Source organism: Phocoena sinus, chromosome 3 (genome assembly GCF_008692025.1).
Source record: "Phocoena sinus isolate mPhoSin1 chromosome 3, mPhoSin1.pri, whole genome shotgun sequence".
Classification (NCBI taxonomy): Eukaryota; Metazoa; Chordata; class Mammalia; order Artiodactyla; family Phocoenidae; genus Phocoena; species Phocoena sinus.
The window spans coordinates 65,004,952-65,025,159 of record NC_045765.1 but is presented as its reverse complement, the minus strand read 5'-3'; the positions used below and the strand labels follow the sequence as shown (position 1 = coordinate 65,025,159).

Genomic DNA, 20,208 nt, shown 5'->3' with positions numbered 1-20,208 from the left:
ATTAACCTTCATGTATTAATACCCTAGTAGAACACAGTAGTACTTGATTCATGATGAGTGGCTCAGTTTACTTGGTCATCTGCTATTCCACAGTCAGGTATTATGTCTCAATCATGGCCTAGTAGAAAGCCAAAAGCTTTTTTAAAGAACGGAACAGGTTTCAGCATTTTTAGGGCCTCTGTTTTGATTTTCTAATCGTGTCTCGCCACTGCTCCAAACAGGGATGAGATTATACACACACATTCCTAACGCCCCTCTTAATTTCCTGGGTCTATAGGGTACATAGGCAGAGCTATTTGCACCCCCAACAATACCAATAGGAGAAAATTTGGTTGCTCTGAACCATGCTCATAGGGTGCCATTCTTTGGATCAACTAGAAAATAGGTTGGAAAGGCTAACTCAAATAAGTATATATTTTCTCCAAAATCCAAAGAACCCACAAAACGTTTTTCTTACTGGTGGAGGTACAAGGTACGGCAAAATATTTCTTTACTTTGAAAGGGAGATCCTGACTTGGCCCAAATCACTAGACTCCCAGAAACTTCACTGAAGTGGTAGGCCCTTAATCTCTCAATGTTCAATATATGTGCTTTCCATCAAGAATGGCTACATCATGCTCTCTGTCTACTGTCAGCATTATTATTAGTCTAATGAAGAAGCATTATGTTCCTTGGGGGAGTATAAACTTTAATGTCCCTGTGGACTAAGTTACAGAAAGCATTAGAGAGTAGTCATATTCTAGGAGAAATCTGTACTCTGATCTCTTTCAGGTAAAACAAATATCTTCCATTGCTTTATATTATACAGATAAAGGCAATGATATTACCAAATCACTAACTGCCTATTAACTGTTGGAGGCTATATGTAGTTGTCCAAATAAAAAGGCCATATCTAGAAGAGCAGCTAAAATTGATTAAATATACAGCAATCATTTATTATTCACCAGGGCCTGTCATCTGCACAGGTGAGTTAAATAGGAATAGGGAAAAAAAAATCAGCTCCTTTGCATTTTCTAAGTCTTTGATAGAGGCACCAATTTCCACAGTTTCACAGTAATTCAGGGTTACTTTGATTTATAATTTTGGTTTGACAGGGGAGTTCTAGTGGTTTCCATTTGGTGTACTTTCCCTTTAGTCCCTTACCCTATGTGTTGGAAAGCCCATGTGAGAGGTCTGCCAGTTCATAGTATTTTTATTCTTAGGACATATTCAGCAAGTGGAGAAAAAGCACAGCATTTGACAGAGATTGCTAGATTCTCCCTAAAATCTACTTCCTCTTTTCCCACTGTAAAATGTTAGGCTATATTTCCTACCCTCCCTGTATATAGGGATGATCCCATAGTCAGAGTTTTCCAAAAGACTGTGAACAGGTGAGATGTATACCATTCTAAGGTTTTTTAGAAACACGTCTGCCTCTTCATGTGCCTTCCCCTTCCATAGAGTGGGTGCAGCTAACAAGGTTACGGGACATGGAAGAGCCCTGAGAAGGAGGGAACCTGGGCCCTAAAGCATAAGGAGCACCTGCCTGGACTGTCACTTAAGTGAGAAATATATTTCTATTGTGGTTCAGCCGTTATATATTTGGGAATATATATTTGTTACCATAGTCTTATGAATCGTGTGGATTCAGGATTTCATTGGGCCTATCATAAGCTGACTCAGATCAAAATTCATTTATGAAGTTTACATACAAGTTTACATTGCATACATGCAATGCATGTTGGGTCCTCAGGGATTCGTGTTTTCTCAGAGCTTATGTCCAACCATAAAACTCAAAAGATCTGGGCATATTCTATTTCCCCAAGCAAAATAATCTTAGTAAAGTGTTACAGGTTCTTTTCTGGCAGGCAAGAAGGAAGATTGGCTTAAACATGATGTTATCATCAGGTCTTCTCAGGGGTGTCCAGGCTTTCCTTCATTCAAGGGACTGAAGGCAATGTACTGAGTCAGGTCCAGGAATTTGTTAAGGAGAACATGATCCTCTATTTTAATGGATTGTCAGGCATAGAGGATATTTTTATTTGTTTGCTTGTTCTGTTTTTTTATATACTTTTAAATATAGGTCAAATAGGATTTGGTAAGCACCTATCCATTTCACTCCTAATAATCCTATGATATATTAGCAACCAGTAAAATCTCTGTGGGTCAGGCTATTTAGATTACATTGCCAGTAACCAGAGTGTTACCCCTGAGGTTAAGTACCACTATGTCACCCAGGGTCCTAATACCCCATTAGAGACAGGGAGACCATTTCAACTGCATCCCATAACAGCATTCACAGCTTCAAAGTACAGCCACTAATGTATTTTTAAAGATGACCCTAGGCCTCTCATTAATTTATTTTTCAAGGAACTGTTGGAGAAAGGAACTGTTTCTAGGCCTTCTAGGAGTCATACATTTCACTTGATCAGTTCCCTCCAGGATTCCATTCTCCTGACTTTGGATATCTTCTTCCCAATAAACCAAGGAAGTTCTGGAAGTAACAGAAGGTAGGGATTTTCTTAGTCCACGCATAAAAATCCCAGGAATTTCAGTACACGGCTTAAACTGAGAATTTTGGAATTTGGGCCTCTCATTGGCCTTATGTAGGACCATTAGAAGCAGGTACCCCACCCTGTATGGAAAATTCTGCTCTCAGTACACATTTCATTTCACTAGACCAGAGAAAATATTTTAAAGAGAAATTTCATCACTGTATGTCAGGGACTGACAGATTCCTTCTGATGAATACCAACAGAATGTTCATTGCCTTCAACGTCAAGTACGCACAACTCCCTAGGTTTTTCTGAGTTCCTTTTGACTGCAACCTGCTTCCTGACAACAGTTTGTTTAAGCCATGAGTCTTGCTTATAGCAACAGAATTGGATTCTGGTTAGTTTTAATAGAAAATAATTTAATAAAATTATGTCATTGTGTGGCTTAAAGAATTGATGGGAAAGCTGGAAAACCAAGCTCTGAAAGCAGGCTGAAACCCCAGGAAGCCGGGCAGCTGTCGTTCCAGCCAAGCCCCAACCACTGGAATAGCTGGTTAGGATGCTTGTGCAGCTGGCTTAGGACACTGAACGAACTACTGGCATTATTGGCGTCGCAGCTACTGGCCACTACTGTTGAAAGGAATTCTAAATTGCTCTTCTTTCCTTTGTGCTACTGGTTCCAGATCTGCAAGCTATGAACATTCAATTAGCTAAGCCTAGGTCGTGAGTCTGCACCCTGGTGGATAAGGGGAACGATAACCTGGACTTTTGGGCTACGTTGGTGGGAGTCAATGCCCCTCTGCCCCAGCATGTTTCTCAACTGGGAGATTCTCATAACATACAAAGGGAGGTCAAATGATGAGCAGTTAAAACCTCAACAGAGCAAAGGTCTGTAACACCCCACTATTATGAAATTCTATTTCCATTCCATGCTAGTGGTTAATTTACCATCAGTAGTCAACGTATAAAGGGAGTATTTTTCAAACTTTTTTTTTTTTGCCAGTGGTGTACTTTTTGTCTCAAAATTATTCTGAAAACATTTGTTAGTACTTCTGTCTGTCTTTGTCTCTCTCTGTCTCGCTGTCTCTCTCTCACACACACACATACACATATTTTGAGTACTTATAATAATCATAGAACTATAGATATAAAAGGCATATCTTTATCTCATCTGAGTCCTTCTCCCACCTCTGGCAGGATCACATGTAGGTGACACTATCTTATTTCATTCATTCAGTCATTCAGTAAACATTTATTGAGTGTTTAGTAGGTTAGGGTATTTCTTCTAAGATGCATCACTTCAAATTGTGTTGGAATTAAGCATACTGCTAACTGGAAAGAAGATACTAAATTATATAACACAAGATGCTTAAGGCTTTGTGTTCGGTACAGTGGTTCTAGTCTTCAGATAATGATCATTACAATGACGATCATTGCTACTTAATAAGATACTGCTCAAAGGGACACAATGGAAAAGTCCAAGAAGGGAGCTGTTGGCTCTAGATCAGTATTTCTTAATCTTGGAATTGGAGTCCCAACAGGTATGTGTAAATAATGAGTAAACGTTCAGTGGCAAAGAAACTTCATATATAAGATACAAGTGGTAAATAAAAAAGCCTGAATTATGGTCTTTTCTTGTTCATGAAGCTGAAGAACTTTATTATGACATACTTTACTGACTTGAGGATTGAAGACCCTCATTTTTAGATTTTAATCCTGGCTTCTTTTACTGTTGAAAGACCTTAAAACACCTCTTTAGGTAGAACACAATTCCTGTACAGTAGTGATTATTATAGGTAGTCCAAACAAAACTGAGACACTTCAGGCCCTGTGTTGCACTCAGAAATAAAATGCAAGTTCCATATTCACCACCCCTTCTCTTGATAAAAGAATAGCAATAAAATGTCTATACACTTTCAAGTGCTGAAAAGTTTATGTAACACATAACAAAACTTTGTAATAATCTTTTTTCTTTTATAAATCTTTTCAAAGTCCATTCATCACAGCATAGAAATTGCCACTGCAACATTTTGTCTCATTTTTTTCAAAAGTTTGATGAAACTCAGTTTTCACAGGATCTTTTCTTTCTCATTACTTCTTCCTTCCTTCTCAGATATGCTTTTCCTTCTAACGGTTCTTTGCATGACTTGGATTTGAAAAATAATAATAAGTTTCCATCTTATTAACCAACTGCTTGGCCCATGTGCTGAGCAGGGGGAATTTAGAACATCTTAGATGGTAAGAGAGAAGGAAGGCTATGTATATTTATATATTTTAATTTTGTCTGTCATATAGTATTATGCTGACATTTGTCAATATGCTTTTGTTTTATGATAGTCTGGAAGGAACAAAACTAACAGTGATTATCCCGAGGGAGCAGAATTGTGGGATAGCTGGAAGGATTTGGGCAAAGACAGATATTGAACAGACAATTACAAATAACAGCTAGATCACAGAACACTCTGAGTAGAAAACCAGGTACAATTTTGGCATAGAGCAATGAGACCTAACCTGCTACTTAGTATGCCTGAGGAAGGGGAGAAGAGAGGCATGTATCAAGAATAAGTAGAGGTTACCTAAGCTAATGTGCAGAATGGGAGAGGACATGTTTCAGGCAGAGGGAACAGCACGTGTAGTCCTGAGGCTAAATAAATCACAATATGTTTTAAGAATTGAGAGAGATCCGAAAGGGAAGAGCAGAATGTGATGGGACTGAAGACATAAAACAACTCAGATTACACAGGGCCTTTAGGTTATGTTAAGGAGATCGAATTTTGTTCTTTGAAAACTAGGAAGCCACTGAAGGATTTTAATCAGAAGATATTATTTTCACCTGAAATGACCACTCTGTCTACAGAGTGAAAATTGGATTGTAGTGGAGACAAAGTGAACATAAGAGACAGGTGACTTGGCGTTATAGTGTTTCCAATGAGAGACGATTGCAATACGTTATGGCTAGAAGTGTTGGGTAGAGTAGATGAATCTAGGAGCTATTTAGAAGGGAAAAAATGCTATGTCTTAAAGTCTGATTACATGTTGGTGATAAAAAAGATGAATGAGTCAAGGATGACTTCCTGGGCTCATGGTTTGAGGACCTGGGCAGACATAGCTCTTATTTACCTGGGGAATCCTGAAGGAGGATCCCTATTCCCTGTACATATACTCATTGATGCCTAAGATGGAAGCATTGGGGATGTCACATATTCGTCTTAAGTCTTTCTTTAAATAGGTTTATTGATATATAATCTACATACAATAAATTTCACCAATGTTAAGTGTATAATTTGAATGAGTTTTGAAAAACACAGTCACATCACTGGTACCATAATCATGATACGGAACATTTCCATCACTCAGGAAAGTTCTCTCATGCCCCTTTGCCCACTGTGCCTTCAGGCCAGCCCCAGCATCTGGCACTGATCTGCTTTCTGTCACTTTACTTTTTCTAAGCTTTCATACACATGGAAGCTTCTCTCACCTAGAATAATGCTTTTGAGATTCATACACATTGTTGCGTGTATCAGCAACATATTTTTTGCTGCAAATGTTTGCTTCATTTTATTGCTGTCTGGAATTCCACCATAAGGATAGAGTAAAATTTGTTTATCCATTGATCAGTTGATGGGCATATGGTTTTTTGTTTTTTTTTTCCAGTTTGGGGCTATTATGGATAAAAAGCTAGTATTAAAATTCCAGTAGTCTTTTGTATATACATATATCCATTTCTCTTGGTAAATATCTAGGAATTGGGTTACTGGGTTGTATGATAAATGTATATTTAAGAAACATCAGAAGCTGTCAACGTTTCTTCCAAAGTGGCTGTACCATTTTGCATTCACATCAGTAATGCATGAGAGTTCCAGCTGTTCCACACCCTAGCAAACATTATAGATATTTAAAATTTTTTCCATTCTAATGGGTATGTAGCATCAACTGTTTTAATTTGCATTAAATGTTTATTTCTCTAGTTGCTAATGATGTTGGATATCCATATATATAAATGTGAAACTTTACCTTACCTCTTCTCATCTACTGAAATTAGATCAAAATGGATCACAGACGTAAATGTAAGAGGAAAACCTTTAAAACTTCTAGAAGAAAATGTAAGAGAAAGGCATTTGATCTTGGGTTATGCAAAAATGTCTTAGGAAACCACAAGGACAAACTATAAAGGACAAATTAATAAATTAGACGTTATTAAAATTAAACATATTTGCTTTTCAAAAGACATTATTTAGTAAATGAAAAGGCAAGCCACCGACAAGGAGAAAGTGTTTACAAAATATGTATCTGCTAAAGGAGACTCTCTCCCCCTTTCCCTCTTTTCCTCTTTCCCTCTTCTGGTTTGCATGGGTTGTGGATGAGAAATCTTCTGTCATTCTTATCTTTGTTTCTCTGCATAATGTCTTTTTGCCTCTGACTGCTTTTGAAATTTTCTATTTCTGATTTGTCTATAACAGTTTGATTAAGATATGTGTTGGCACAGTATTCATTAGGTATGCTCTGCTTGCACATATATGTTTATAGTTTTCATCAAGTTTGGACAATTTTCAGCCTTCTTTCTTCAAATAATTTCTCCTCCCACTTATACTTCTTCTCTCCTTCTATGACTCTAATTACTCATATGTTGGATCATTTGTTATTTCAATAGCTCACCAACGTTCAAGTCATTTCTTCTTTCTTTCTGTGCTTCACTTGGGACAGTTTCTATTGCTATGTCTTCAAATTCACTAATCTTTTTTTCTGAAGTGTCTAATCTCCTTTTAATCCCATCCAGTGTGTCTTTTCATTTGAAATATTGTATTTTTTATCTCTAGAATTTACAACTGGGTCTTTTAAATTTTCCTCCTTATCAGGTTTACGTTTTCCTCTGTCTTCTTGTAAAGTTATAGCATATCTATGATAGCTGTGTTAATGATTGTGTTGGCTCATTCTATTACTTCTGTCACATCTGAATCTGTTTTTACTAATTGATTTTCTTCCTTGTTATGGGAAACATTTTTCTGCTTTTTGCATGCCTGGAATTTTTTTATTGGCTGCAAGAGAATGAGAATTTTACATCCTTGCCGCTTACTACTATTATTCCTTTAAATACAATGAACTTGAGTTGGAATCAGATGGGTCATTTTGAGGCTGACTTTTAAGCTATGTAGAAATGGGGTCAAATCAGTTTAGAGCTAATTTAGCCCCACTACTAAGCAGATAATATTCTGAGAGCACTATCAAATGCCCCTGGTGTAATGAGGTTCTTCCACTCTAGCTGGTGGGAATACACAGAACTTGAAGTATTGTTTGGCCTGATGCTTTTTGCCTTCCCCCACCCCGACCCTATACTGTGGGGTAGTTTCTTTACACACATGCACAAATCAGAACACAATAAATTATTTTAAAGTTCACTCAGCAAATACCCAGTGTCCTCTTCCTCTGTAGTAGTTGTAAGGATATGTCCACAAATTCTTTGCTATTCCTCCCATCAATTGGTGGAATTTAGTTCTCTTCCCTTAGAGTATGAGTTGGACTTAGTGACCCATGTTGGACAATTAGATTATAGCAGAAATGATGGGATAGCACTTCTGTGGTTAGACTATCACAATATTGTGGCTTCCTTCTTGAGTGCACTCTCTTGCTCCCTCTTGGATAACTGCTTTAAGGGAAGCCAGAACATTCAGGCCCAGTCAAATCATCAGTGACAGTAGCCTGTAGCTCTGGCCAATAGTTTAGTTGCAATTTTATGAGAAATCTTGAGCCAGAACTACGCAGTTAAGCCCTTCCTAGATTCGTAACACTAAGAGACTGTGTGAGATGATAAATGTTTATTTCTTTAAATGCTAAGTTTTGGGGCAATGTTATGTAGCAATAGATAGCTAATACATATTTTGGTACTTTGATGTAGGTGTTGCTGTACCAACAGCTTAAATTTTAAGAATGGCCCTGGAGCTGGGCAGTGGACATTGAGGAAAGTATCAGTGAAAGCCTAAAATACTTTGAAGAAGCTTTACTTGAGATTTTATTTTGAAATAATTTTGTACTCAGAAAATTTGTAAATCTAATACAGATATCTTCTATGCATCCTTCTTCCATTTTCACCAATGATACTGTCTTATATAACCATAGTATATTATCAAAACCAGGAAATTGACATAGGTACAATATTATTAAGTAAACTACAGACCTTACTTGGATCTCACCAGGTGCGTTGTGTGTGTGTGTGTGTGTGTGTAATTCTATGAAATACTATCATGTATAGATTTATGTAACCACAACCATGATTAAAATACAGAACTGTTCCACATCATAATAAAACACCCTTTTGCCATTTATTTATAGACACAAACTCCTCCAAAACATAATCCTTGGCAGCCACTGATATGTTCCCCTTAACTATAATTTTGTCATTTCAAGAATAATATGTAGAAAGAATCATATAGCATGCAACATTTTGAGATTGATTTTTCATTCACCATAATACCTTTGAGATCCATTCTGTAGTTCATTTAATGTATGAGAGTTCCAGTTGATTCCACATCCTTGCCAGTGCTTGGAATTTTCAGTATTTTATATTTTAGCCATTCTAATAGGCATATAATTATATTTAATTATGGTTTTAATATCTATTTCTCTACTGATTAATGATGTTTAATATCTTTTCATGTGCTTATTTGTCCTGTATATACTTGCTTTTCAAGTCCTTTGCCCATTTTCTATTTGGATTGTTTGTTTTCTTAGTAATTATTTCAAGATTTTTTTTTTTTTTTTTTTTTTTTTTTTTTAGTGTTCTGAATATAAATCATTTGTCAGATATGTGGTTTTCAAATATCTTCTCCTCCCAGTCTATGGCCCATCTCTTATTAGGGTCTTTTTCAGAGAAAAATTTTTAATTTTGATGAATTCCAATCTGTCATTTTAAAATTATTTTAATTTTAAAAATTATTATTATTATTATTCTACAGATTCTGCTTTTGGTGTCATGTCTAAGAACTCCTTGTTTTAGTCATGAAGACTAAAGAATTCGTTCCATGTTTCCTTCTAGAAGTTTTGTGTTTATTAGTTTTACATTTTACATTTAGATCTATGATCCATTTTGAGTTACTTTTTCTATAAGATATGAAATTCAGTTAAGAATTTTTAAACTCTTTTTTTGTCTTCAGTGTCCAGTTGTTCCAAATCCATTTGTTAAAAAGATACCCTTTCTCCATTGAATTGCTTTTGTACCTTTTCCAAAAATTAGTTGCATACTTATGTGAAAATATTTCTGGATTCTCTATTCTGATCCATGGATGTATGGAATACAACAATCTATTGGTTACTGTACCTATAGAGTAAACCTTAATACTAGATGGTGTTGGGCCCTCAGACTTTATTCTCTTTTGCCAACTTTTTCACTATTTTAGTTTCTTTCTGTTTCCATATATATTTTAAAATCACTTTTATATCTTCAAAATAATCCAACTGGGATGTTGATAGGAATTTCTATCAAAAAGATATTTTGGACTGAATTGTCACCTTTAATATTACTGTTTATTCTTCCACACTGTGAACCCAGTATGCCTCTCCATTTATTTAGGTCTTTAATTTTTTAATGTTTTGTGGTCTTCAGCATACAGATCCTATACGTGTTTGATTTGACTTACACGTAAATATTTCATTATTTTGGAGCTAATGTAAATGTTACTACATTTTAGTTTCCAATTTTTCACTAGTATACAGAAATTTGGTTGACTTCTGGTGTTGACCTTGTATCCTGCGATCTTGCTTATTACTCTAGGAATTTTTTAATGTTTATTTTGAGGATTTTCTATGTAGACAAACATGTCATTGGTAAACAGGGACAGCTTTATTTATTTTTCCAATTACTTTTATTTCTTTTTCTTGCTTTATTGTACTAGTTAGAATTTCCAGCCCTGTGCTGAATAGGAGTGGTGAGAGTGGACATCCATGCCTTGGTCTCAGGCATGGATAGCATTCAGTCCTTCACTCTTAGCTGCAGTTTTTAAAAATAAATAATCTGTATCCAGTTGAAGAATTTCCCTTCTACTCCTATTCCACTTTGCTGAGGGTTTTAATCATGAATGGATATTGAATTTTGTAAAATGCCTCTTCTTCATCAATTGGTATAGTCATGTGGTTTTCTTCTGTAGCCTGTTGTTATGGTAGATTACATTGATTGATTTTGGAATATTGAACTAGCCTTGCATTTCTTAAATAAACCTCACTGGTCATGTTACATTATTCTTTTTATATACTGCTGGATTCAATTTGCTAATATTTTGTAGATTTTGCATCTATATTCATGAGATATATCGGTCTGTATTTTCCCTTTTTGTACTGGCTTTGTCTGGTTTCGGTATGAGGGTAATGCCAGGCTCACAAAATTAGTTGCAAAGTGTGGTCTTCTATTTTCTGGAATAGATTATGTAGAATTGGTGTTACTTTAAAAACAAATGTTCAGTAGAATTAACCATTGAAACCATCTGGAACTAGAGATTTCTTTTCTGAAAGTTTTTTAACTACAAATTTAATTTGTTTAATACCTTAAAAAAGCTTTTAGTTGAAGCCATATGATGTTTGGTAAGGCTATAGGTAGGGGCTTGTAGCAAAGTGAGGTAAATATTATAGGAAACTAAAGGAAAAGGAATCCTTTTCATATAGTGGCATTAAATTTAGCAACACTGTTGTCTGCAGTAGAAAAATGGGCCTAATGAACTGGTTCATCAACCTAAGATTTCCAAAAAAATTTTGAAGGTGCCACCTGGTTTATTCCTTCTTATAGAAAATGTGAAAGGAGAGAGATAAATAAACTGAAGAAAAACTGTTAATAAAAACCAGCCAGAACTTGATGGCTCTGAAAATTTTCAGCCTCTTTTTCTGGAAAATAATGCTAAATAATTAAGAGCAAATACTTATTTTAATAATTAAAATAATTAAGGTCAAATTGCATCAGATCAAAGATGAGACGCAGGGCACTTTCAGGAAAGCATGGTCTAATGATAAAGCCAAAGGTGTGGCTGTAAAATCCTTTGTTATGAACTCATAAAGATCATAAAGATCACATGTGGCCACGCAGAGTGAAGGCCCTCTAAAGTGTTTAAATGTGTTTCTCCCAGATCCTTGCAGTCGAACAACAGGGCTCCTAAGAAGCCTAAGAACACTGTCTCTAACAGTTTCATCAGAAACTCAAAGTAGGGAAGGGTTTATCTTAAGAAGGTTTGAGGGTGTGGCTGTGTCTAATGAAGTGGTGAACCCCATAAAGATTCACAGGTGACTCACAAAGTTTGAGTAATAGAATTACATATGCAGAGACATTTCTGGTCAGAAGCGGGCAGAGGTTATATAAAATGATAAGAAGTTATTGGAGCTATAAATTCTACTGTCAGGAAGTCCACTGAGAAAACTACTCAGTTGCAAATTCATACTACCTTTCATGAAAATGGAAGGATGACTCAAAGGGTAGATACAAGTTCCCAGAGGGCAGAGACCAGAGCTATGAAGAATTATTCTCAGACCTTGAGACCTCATCAAGGAACTTTACATTTTCCCAATTGGATTTCAGAATTGCTGTGGACCAGTGACTCCATTGTGCCTTCTCCTTTCCTCCCTTTTGAGCAGAAATGTCTATGGCAATTATCCTCTGTTTGTTCTACCACAATATGTTGGGTGTATGAGAGGCAGATAAATTGTTCCTTTAGTTTCACAGGTGTATATAGACAGAAAGACTAAATCTGAGGAGCTCTACTTAATGAACTACACTGAGGACATTCACATTCACATGGACATGATTTAGATGGTAAGATTCTGGACTTTGAGCTAATGCTTTAATAAGATGAGCCTTTTGATAGCCTTGGGAAAGAATTAGTGTATTTTACATATGAAGGAAGTGCAAATAACTTTTTTGCCAGAGGGTATAAGCGCCCTCTGATGGTTTTAAAGGCATGTCCATAAATTCTTTGCTACTTCTCCCTTTAAGTGTGAGCTGGACTTAATTATTTGCTTCTAACGAAGAGAATACGGTGGAAGTAACGGTAGGTCATCTTCAATATTAGGTTATAAAAGACCATAGCTTCCAGTTTGGGTGCAATCTCTCTCTTGCATCACTTGTTATGAGGCAACACATGAAATGAGAGGCCCTATGGAGAGGTCGATGTGACGAAGTTTCCTGTCAACAGTTATGTGACTTTGAAAATAGAACCTCTACCTTCATTAAGTCTTCAGAAACTTTAGTCTTGGTCAAGAGTTTGACTGAAATCTTGTGAGAAACCTTGAGCAGAAATATCCAGATTCCTGATCCTCAGAAACCATGTGAGATAGGAAATGTTTGTTGTCTTAAACTGCTAAGTTGGTTACGAAGCAATAGATAACCTCTACACTCACTACGCAGCTCCCTCCTCTCTGGTACTGTATCCTGTAAATTCCAGTCATCTTGCTCTGTCTTCTCTTCTTAACTCAGCTAGTCTTCAGGGCTCTGTTTGGATTTCTCCTCCCTGTGCTGAAGCTTGTAGACTGCCTCCAGATAGTAAGCTGGGGAAATTGTAATGATCACCTATTTGCTTCCTTTCTCTCATAGTCACAGTCCTAGGCTCCCGTTGTGCAATATCTGAAAACCATTGTTTTTTACATTTTGTCTCTTTTCCTAATTGCTTAAGATGAGAGTTAAATCTGGTTCCTGTTACTCTATCATGGCCAGAACTAGCTTAAGTCTTGATTTCGATTTAGATGTGAGTGCTACTGGGAGTTGATATCCTCATGCAACTCAGTGAAAGGGTTCTTTGTATTCTCTTAAGATTTTAATGTTTTTTGGAGAGGAAAGGACTTGAGATTAGCTTTACATTGTGAGAGGCTTAGGGCCAATGAGTGAAGAGAATGAGGAAGGGCTGAAGGCCTCAAAGCAAACTTTCTACACAGAGAAGCATGGGTTATAAAATGCAACATGTGAGCACCTGGGTATAAGAACAGTTGGTTCCACTTACTCTGATGCTTTGTCACTTACCTCCACCCCATAAAAGCAGTGCTTGGTTGATGCTAGCTACCATCTGGTGACATATGTAGTGACCTGTCTTAACCAACATGTTTTTCCCAGCTGCTCTTTTCTTCCTCTAAGGTTGGTAATGCACACACATGTCACAGTCTTGTCTTTCCTCCTCTATTTCACCACTTAACATTTTACTTAATTCCAAATCAGGCTAGTTCTTTTTTTTACATATGTACATACTCAAACCCAATTTAACTGATGCTCTTATTTGCACCTCTAAGTCTCTTTTACATAAGCACAAAATCTTCACACAGTCATTTCTCTCTTAGGCTTATTCTCTGTGTAAGCCAGATAAATCATGCTGATAGTAACTGATCATCAACAGATCTAGACTTGTAATTCTGGGTCAAGGAATTGGAATAAAATACCATACAGAAATCAATATCTATCATCTTCTAAAGCATCTTAGAGAATTTCCACATGCATTTGGTATATAAATCATTGTATTAGGGTGATGTAAAAAAGGTATATAAAAGAAATCATTCCTACCTTCTCAAAAAATTGATAGCCTGGTAGAAGAAATATGTACATGAGTCATTACAACACAAATGATTTATAAAAGCCTTTGAAAATATACAAATAAATTATAACAGTATTTCAAATAGGAGAAAGAGGAGAGATAGTTGGGAATTAGGCAAACTTTTCTGTAACAATCAATAGTAACCTCTACTGTAAGGGATTAGAATGGCTTAATGGCTATATATAGCAGGGGGAAAAAGGGAAAGATGGGAACTTACATAGGCAACCTGTGCTTTTAAATATATTTAATTTAATCGTATGGCTCATCTAGTTTTAAGGAATCACAAATGTATTCCAATAAATACACACAATGTAATATGCATTCCTTCTACAGTTTTATATTTTTGTTGATATTCTTGTTAAAATTACATGAGAAACATTTTATTTAACACTCAAATCCTTGTGGAGGTGTTTCATTGAAACTAACCTTCTGTGTTAAAAATGTGCTTTATTTCTTAAAAATAAACTGCCTCTGATTTTTTGTCTAGTTTTAACTCGGTAGAGTCCCATAAAAAGGAGGGTGTAGGCTCCTAAGTAACCTAGATACTTCGTGAGTGTCTGGAAACCCACACCCACCCTAGTTACTCCAGCTTTAGAGATTTTACAAGACAAGGTTTGAAGACAGACACACCTAGAGTGTCTTTATGTTTGTTTTTAATCTCTGGACAACTCAAAGGACGTATTCTAGTACCCATCTTATTCAAACAATGGCTTTCCTTTGAAATAAGATCATCTGCCTTCCTCAAAGGCACACTAGTCACCTTTGACACTAGCAACAGAAGGGAAAACAACAAAGGATGTGGGGAACCAACCTCAGTGCTGGAATTTTTAAAAACTGATTTGCATTAACTCTTATTTCTAGGTGTCTGGCCTAGTTCAGAGGATGCAAATGGCAGGTTAGATCAATCACCCTTGAGTCTGATGTGAAAGGTTTGATGTGGCCGAGAAAGAGGTGCAGAGAGGGGAGTAGGTACTAGGAAGAGCCGCAAGAGAAAAAGCAAGAATATTTAAGGTTGAATTGCGCCCCAAAGACGAAACACAGCAAAAACATATTTTTTAACGGAAAAAAAAAAAAAAGGCAAAATAATCTCACTTGGCCTGAGATCTTTAGAATACAGTGTTTAATGCCGGTCTCTTTAATCTCACCCTCATTAGGAGTGTGTGTGTGCATGAGTTAGAGAGAGAGAAACTGAGAGCACTGATGAATGGGAAGCCCGAAAGATAAGGTGGGATAAGGGGCTCTGAAATGTCAGGGTGTCTACTGTCCTGGGAACTTCTGAAGCACACTCCATGACGAATTACATTATCTCCAGGCTTAGAAAATTCCCAGAGACAAAGATGGGAAGAAAAATCAAAGGTCTTTGGTAAATGGGGCCGCTGCTTTGTGCTCAAGTCTGCACTAAGTTTGGCTTTTGTGTGATGTGTGGATGGGGGGAGAACTCCACTGAAGGAGGAACCCGAGTAAGGGGGTGAGCTGGGGAGGGGACGGCCCTTCTACCTGCACACACCTCAGCAGGGAGGAGGGGGTGCCGCGTAAGGATGCAAATCCGGCCTCCCAGAGTGGCCAATCAGGAGTCGGGTGAGGGAATTTGGTTCCCCACCCCACTCCAACCGGGCTTGTGAGCACGTGTGCGGTGTTCTGGGACCTTTGTCCCGCAAAGTCTCGCTTGGCGGGCGCCCCTTGGTCTGTTTTTCTTGTCGGATCCTCTTGAATCTTCTCCACACCCCACCTCACGAATCGTGTCTTCCCCTCATCCCCTTACAAATTCCCTCCCGCGCCGCTGCGGGTAGGAGCCTGGAGCCCTCCGGTCCCGAGGACGGTGCGAAGCGTGGCACGCCCGGCTGCTGGGACCGTGGCACCAGCCCCTGGCAGTTTCGCGTGGGTGCAGGCGGCTAGCCTCTGCTCGGACACCGCGGCGCTCCTGCCCGCGCGGGGCAGTCCTCCGCCTGTCCCGAAGCAGCGCTGCCTGTCTTGCGCCGGCCGGCTCTCGGCTGACTGTGGGGCTGTCCTGAGGGGCTCCGGAAACTCCTGCGACGTCCAGAACACAGAAAATAGACTCATCACCTAATTCGACAGGGAGCCGGAGCGCTGCGGGGCCGAGCGCTGCCTGCCCCCGCTCCTCCCCACCCCCACCCCCACCCGTGCTCCAGCAGCCTCTCGGAGTCACACAGCACCCCCCCCCCCCCCCCCCCCCCCGCGGCAGACAAAGGGCCTGGGCAAACTCGCCGCCCGGCCTCCTTGCGCTCCGGGAGGCGGCGGCGGCGGCGACTGCGGCGCTGGCGGCGGCTGCTGCGACCGCGGTGGATCGCGCAAGGAGGCGCGCGCGGGGCCGGGAGCGCGGTATGGGGAAGAGCCGCGAGATGCGCCTGACTCACGTCTGCTGCCTTCTCTACCAGCTGGGGGTCCTGTCGAATGGGATAGTTTCAGGTAAGTTCTTCCGTGACTTTGGGCTTGCTTTCCACCTTCCCCAGCGGAGACCGGGCACGCACGGGTCGGCAGGGCTGGCGCAGCTGTGCGCCGTGAGCAGGGCTCCACGGGTAGCAATAAAAACCGGCGTGCGGTTGCGGGTGAGAGGGTCACGCTCCTGACCGAAGCGCACTTCCCGCGGCCTCATTTCAACAACGTGAAATGCTTAGTTTTCCTCTCACGAGAGTAATAAGATTTGCAAAGGTACGTTTACAGCACCTGGAGGAAAATTGGGACGTAAAGAAATTGATACCTCTTCCTTGCTCTGGCAGATACTTAAGGAAATCATTTAATTGTGCTGGAGTCTTTGCACCGGTTTTCTTTTCTACAGCTAAGTGCTGTCACCAAACTTTGCAGCCCCAGTCTTCCCCTCCCCCTGCCCCGATAATCATACTTTTATTTTGAAAGTGCTGGGGTCTGTAATCTGATCGCTAGGCTTCAGGGGTTGCGAGAGTTTCAGGGGCTAGACGGGTGGTCTCCAGCGCGTTACCCGTGAGCCCTGTGTGCGGAGTGTGTGCCCGGGGACGCTTGTGCTACTGGAATCGCGGCACCTTAAGCCTCGCACTTCTCTGTCTGCCCCGCCCGCAGGGCTGCAGTTCGCCCCCGACCGCGAGGAGTGGGAAGTCGTGTTTCCTGCGCTCTGGCGCCGGGAGCCGGTGGACGCGGCCGGCGGCAGCGGGGGCAGCGCGGACCCAGGCTGGGTGCGCGGCGCCACGGGCGGCGGAGGCGCCCGGGTTCAGGCGGCCGGCAGCTCCCGCGAGGTGCGCTCCGTGGCCCCGGCGCCGCCCCAGGAGCCCGCGGAAGGCCGGTTAGAGCCCCGGCCCCGACCCCCTCCGCCTGGGGGCGAAGAAGACGAGGAGCTTGAATCGCAGGAGGTGCCGCGGGGATCCAGCGGGGCTGCCGCCCTGTCCCCGGGCGCCGCGGCCTCGTGGCAGCCGCCGCCCCCATCTCCCCCCCTGGCGCCGCAAGCAGAACCGGACGGCGACGAGGTACTGCTGCGGATCCCGGCCTTCTCTCGGGACCTATACCTGCTGCTCCGGAGAGACGGCCGCTTCCTGGCGCCGCGCTTCGCGGTGGAACAGCGGCCGAGTCCGGGCCCGGGCCCCACGCGGGCAACAGCCGCCCCGCGCCCTCCGGCGCCACCCGATGCCTCCTGCTTCTACACCGGGGCTGTGCTGCGGCACCCTGGCTCGCTGGCCTCTTTCAGCACCTGCGGAGGTGGCCTGGTAAGCGCCTTTCCTTCCCCAGCTCTCCTCTTCCCCCTGCCACTCCTCCCTCTCTCCCTCGTAGACCAGGCTGATTTGCCTGCACCTCATCCCCTTACGGAGTGCGCCCTGACCTTGGCCCTAGTCTGCACCCCCCAGGAGTCTCTACCATGTACTTCCCATACAACATTTCCAGGGCAGTCAGTGAATCTGAAGGCTAATTGTTTGGATTAATAGCCTTCTGCTAGATGGTCATAAGTTTCTTCATAACACTAGGTAAAACTGTCTCCTTGCAACTCTTCCCACTGGTTTTATTTCTGCTTTTCAAAATAAGCCCACCACGTGGTGTCTTTTAGGAGACTGGAAGACAACCAGTCTGCTCACTGCTGAATCTCCTCCTTGTTTGCCCCTCACCCCCAGTTTCTCATCTATTATCTCATAGTTTTTTTCATGTCCCACTTCAAAGCTGTCAGAACAGTCCTCTAGGGAGTTACGTTCTGACAGCTGTCTGGAATTTAAACACATTCACGCTCACACGGGACACCTGTTCACTGTTCCTGTGAGAAACGAGGGGAGAAGGAGTTAACTCAAAGGCTGCGAGCAGTTGACTAATGGATGACATGAGAATCCAGTCAGTACTTGAAGGGTTATGGTTCTATGATTTAACATTTCTTTTCTAAGGTTTACATTTTATTTGGCAAAAGCTTCTTTTCTTTTCTCCACTCCATGGAGGAAAATAGCAGGGATGAGAGCCTGGCTAAGAGGCCTGTTGGAGCTAGAAAGTAAAAGCCATTTGCCCTGTCTGAATAGTACAGATCATCATTCCATTACCCCCGCTCCCCCCCCCCCCCCCGCCCCCGCTGTCTTTTGACCCAGGGTTTGGGATAATTGTTGCCTCCTGTAAGTTGACCTTTACTTTGTGGTAAAGTTAACATAAAATTTACAATTTTGACCATTTTTATATGTCCAGTCAGTGGTGTTAAGTACATTCACATTGCTGTGTAGCCATCTTCACTGTGGACTTTACTGTTGGTTTAAGGCAAAACCCACAAAATATTGTAAACACGCACGTGATTTGTGGCTTCATTTTGATATTCCAAGTGAGCCACTGATGAAATCCACAAGGACTTCTCTGAAAGGAACCTGCTCATTTGGAGAAAAATCCAATAGTAATGGACAGCAGAAAATATCAGCACAATCGAAGGCACCCAAAGCCATGAAATAGAAAAAGATGGTTAAAAATCCAAACAAAATGAAACTGGAAATTTTTACCTATACCCTTCTGAGATACCACAGTCAAATGATGTAAAATGCCACACAGGGCTGTATTTTACCAGATGCTCATAGTGATGAATATTCAAATATGGTCATTTTTAGCCATGAGTGAAAAAAAGTGGCATGGAAAAATTACATGAAAAGCTTTTAAAAGTGTTTTTTGTGGAGCTGATGTTTAAACACTTCACTGGGGGAAACATTTTGTGGGGATTTCATTGTCCACCGGTTTTTGGCTGGGGATTAAATAATTACATATAGAAAGTTCCTGGTGCGGTAGAAGCAATAGGGGATAAAGCATTTCACTGTGTTGAAATGTGGGCTTTTGGTCAGATATTCCAAATGAGCTCTGCCTTCTCTCCATACTTAAAGGAGCAAAGTTAGAATTATGAGTAGGTTTTTCATAGACTGAATAGGAGTTTGACATACCTCCCTGTTTATCATGTTGGACTTTTACTCACTTTTCCTATTAGCCACATATGTATGTGTTCTGAACTGGGAAGTCTTTGTTGTTGAAGAAAACTGACATTGCTAGCAATACAGTGTAGCAGTCAGACTTTGAGTAAAAAGTTAGGCAAATAGCCAAGAAGGTTGGGTTTGTTATTCCAGACTCTGTCATGCCAGCCCTTTCCCTTATGAGGGTGGATTAGGAAAGGGAAAGCATAATTTGTTATGTGAGCTCTGACGTTGGCCTGTTCCCTACTGATTGACAAGTCCCTTTCCTCTCTGGGATCTAGTTTTCATAAGTAAAATGAGAGAATCTGATGACTTAATTAAAATTGGATGATAGAATGAAAATTTTGTTGGATGCTAAATATATTCTAGAGCCTGCATTAGGGGCTCACAGATTAGAAGCACATCATATACAAGTAGATACGACACAGGTGGTCATGAAACAGTGACTTGGCAGCATGTTAAATCAGATGTTATGCCCGAGGTTAAACCACACTTGGGGAGTTGGGGAAGGCTTCCCAAGGCAGAGTTTCAGTGGATTTTGAAGCATGGGGAGCCTTTCTCCAGGCAGGAAAGGGCTGGGAGTGTTACAGATAGAAGGAAGAGACTGAGTGGAGATGAGAAAATGCAGAGCCTAACAAGGGAATGAAAAAAAAAGTTTCTTCCGACGAGGCCAGAAGGTGCAATAAGGGGAAGTGATCCTAAACTGTCTGGTGAGATCAGACCTCAAAAGCCTTGTCTGCCTGAGTACAGGCCTTTTCTGTTTAACTGTTGATTATCGAAGGATTGCAT

At 40.6% G+C, this 20,208-nt stretch overlaps 1 protein-coding gene across 1 annotated transcript in view; it reads left to right on the top strand.

Annotated features, from left to right (window-relative positions):
• The first annotated feature begins 16,362 nt into the window (after positions 1 to 16,362).
• ADAMTS19 (ADAM metallopeptidase with thrombospondin type 1 motif 19) overlaps positions 16,363 to 20,208 on the top strand; it is a 280,800-nt gene continuing 276,954 nt past the window's right edge. Inside the window, 2 exon segments of the mRNA XM_032627346.1 lie at positions 16,363 to 16,447; positions 17,075 to 17,712. Coding sequence (XP_032483237.1) covers positions 16,363 to 16,447; positions 17,075 to 17,712 — 723 coding nt within the window.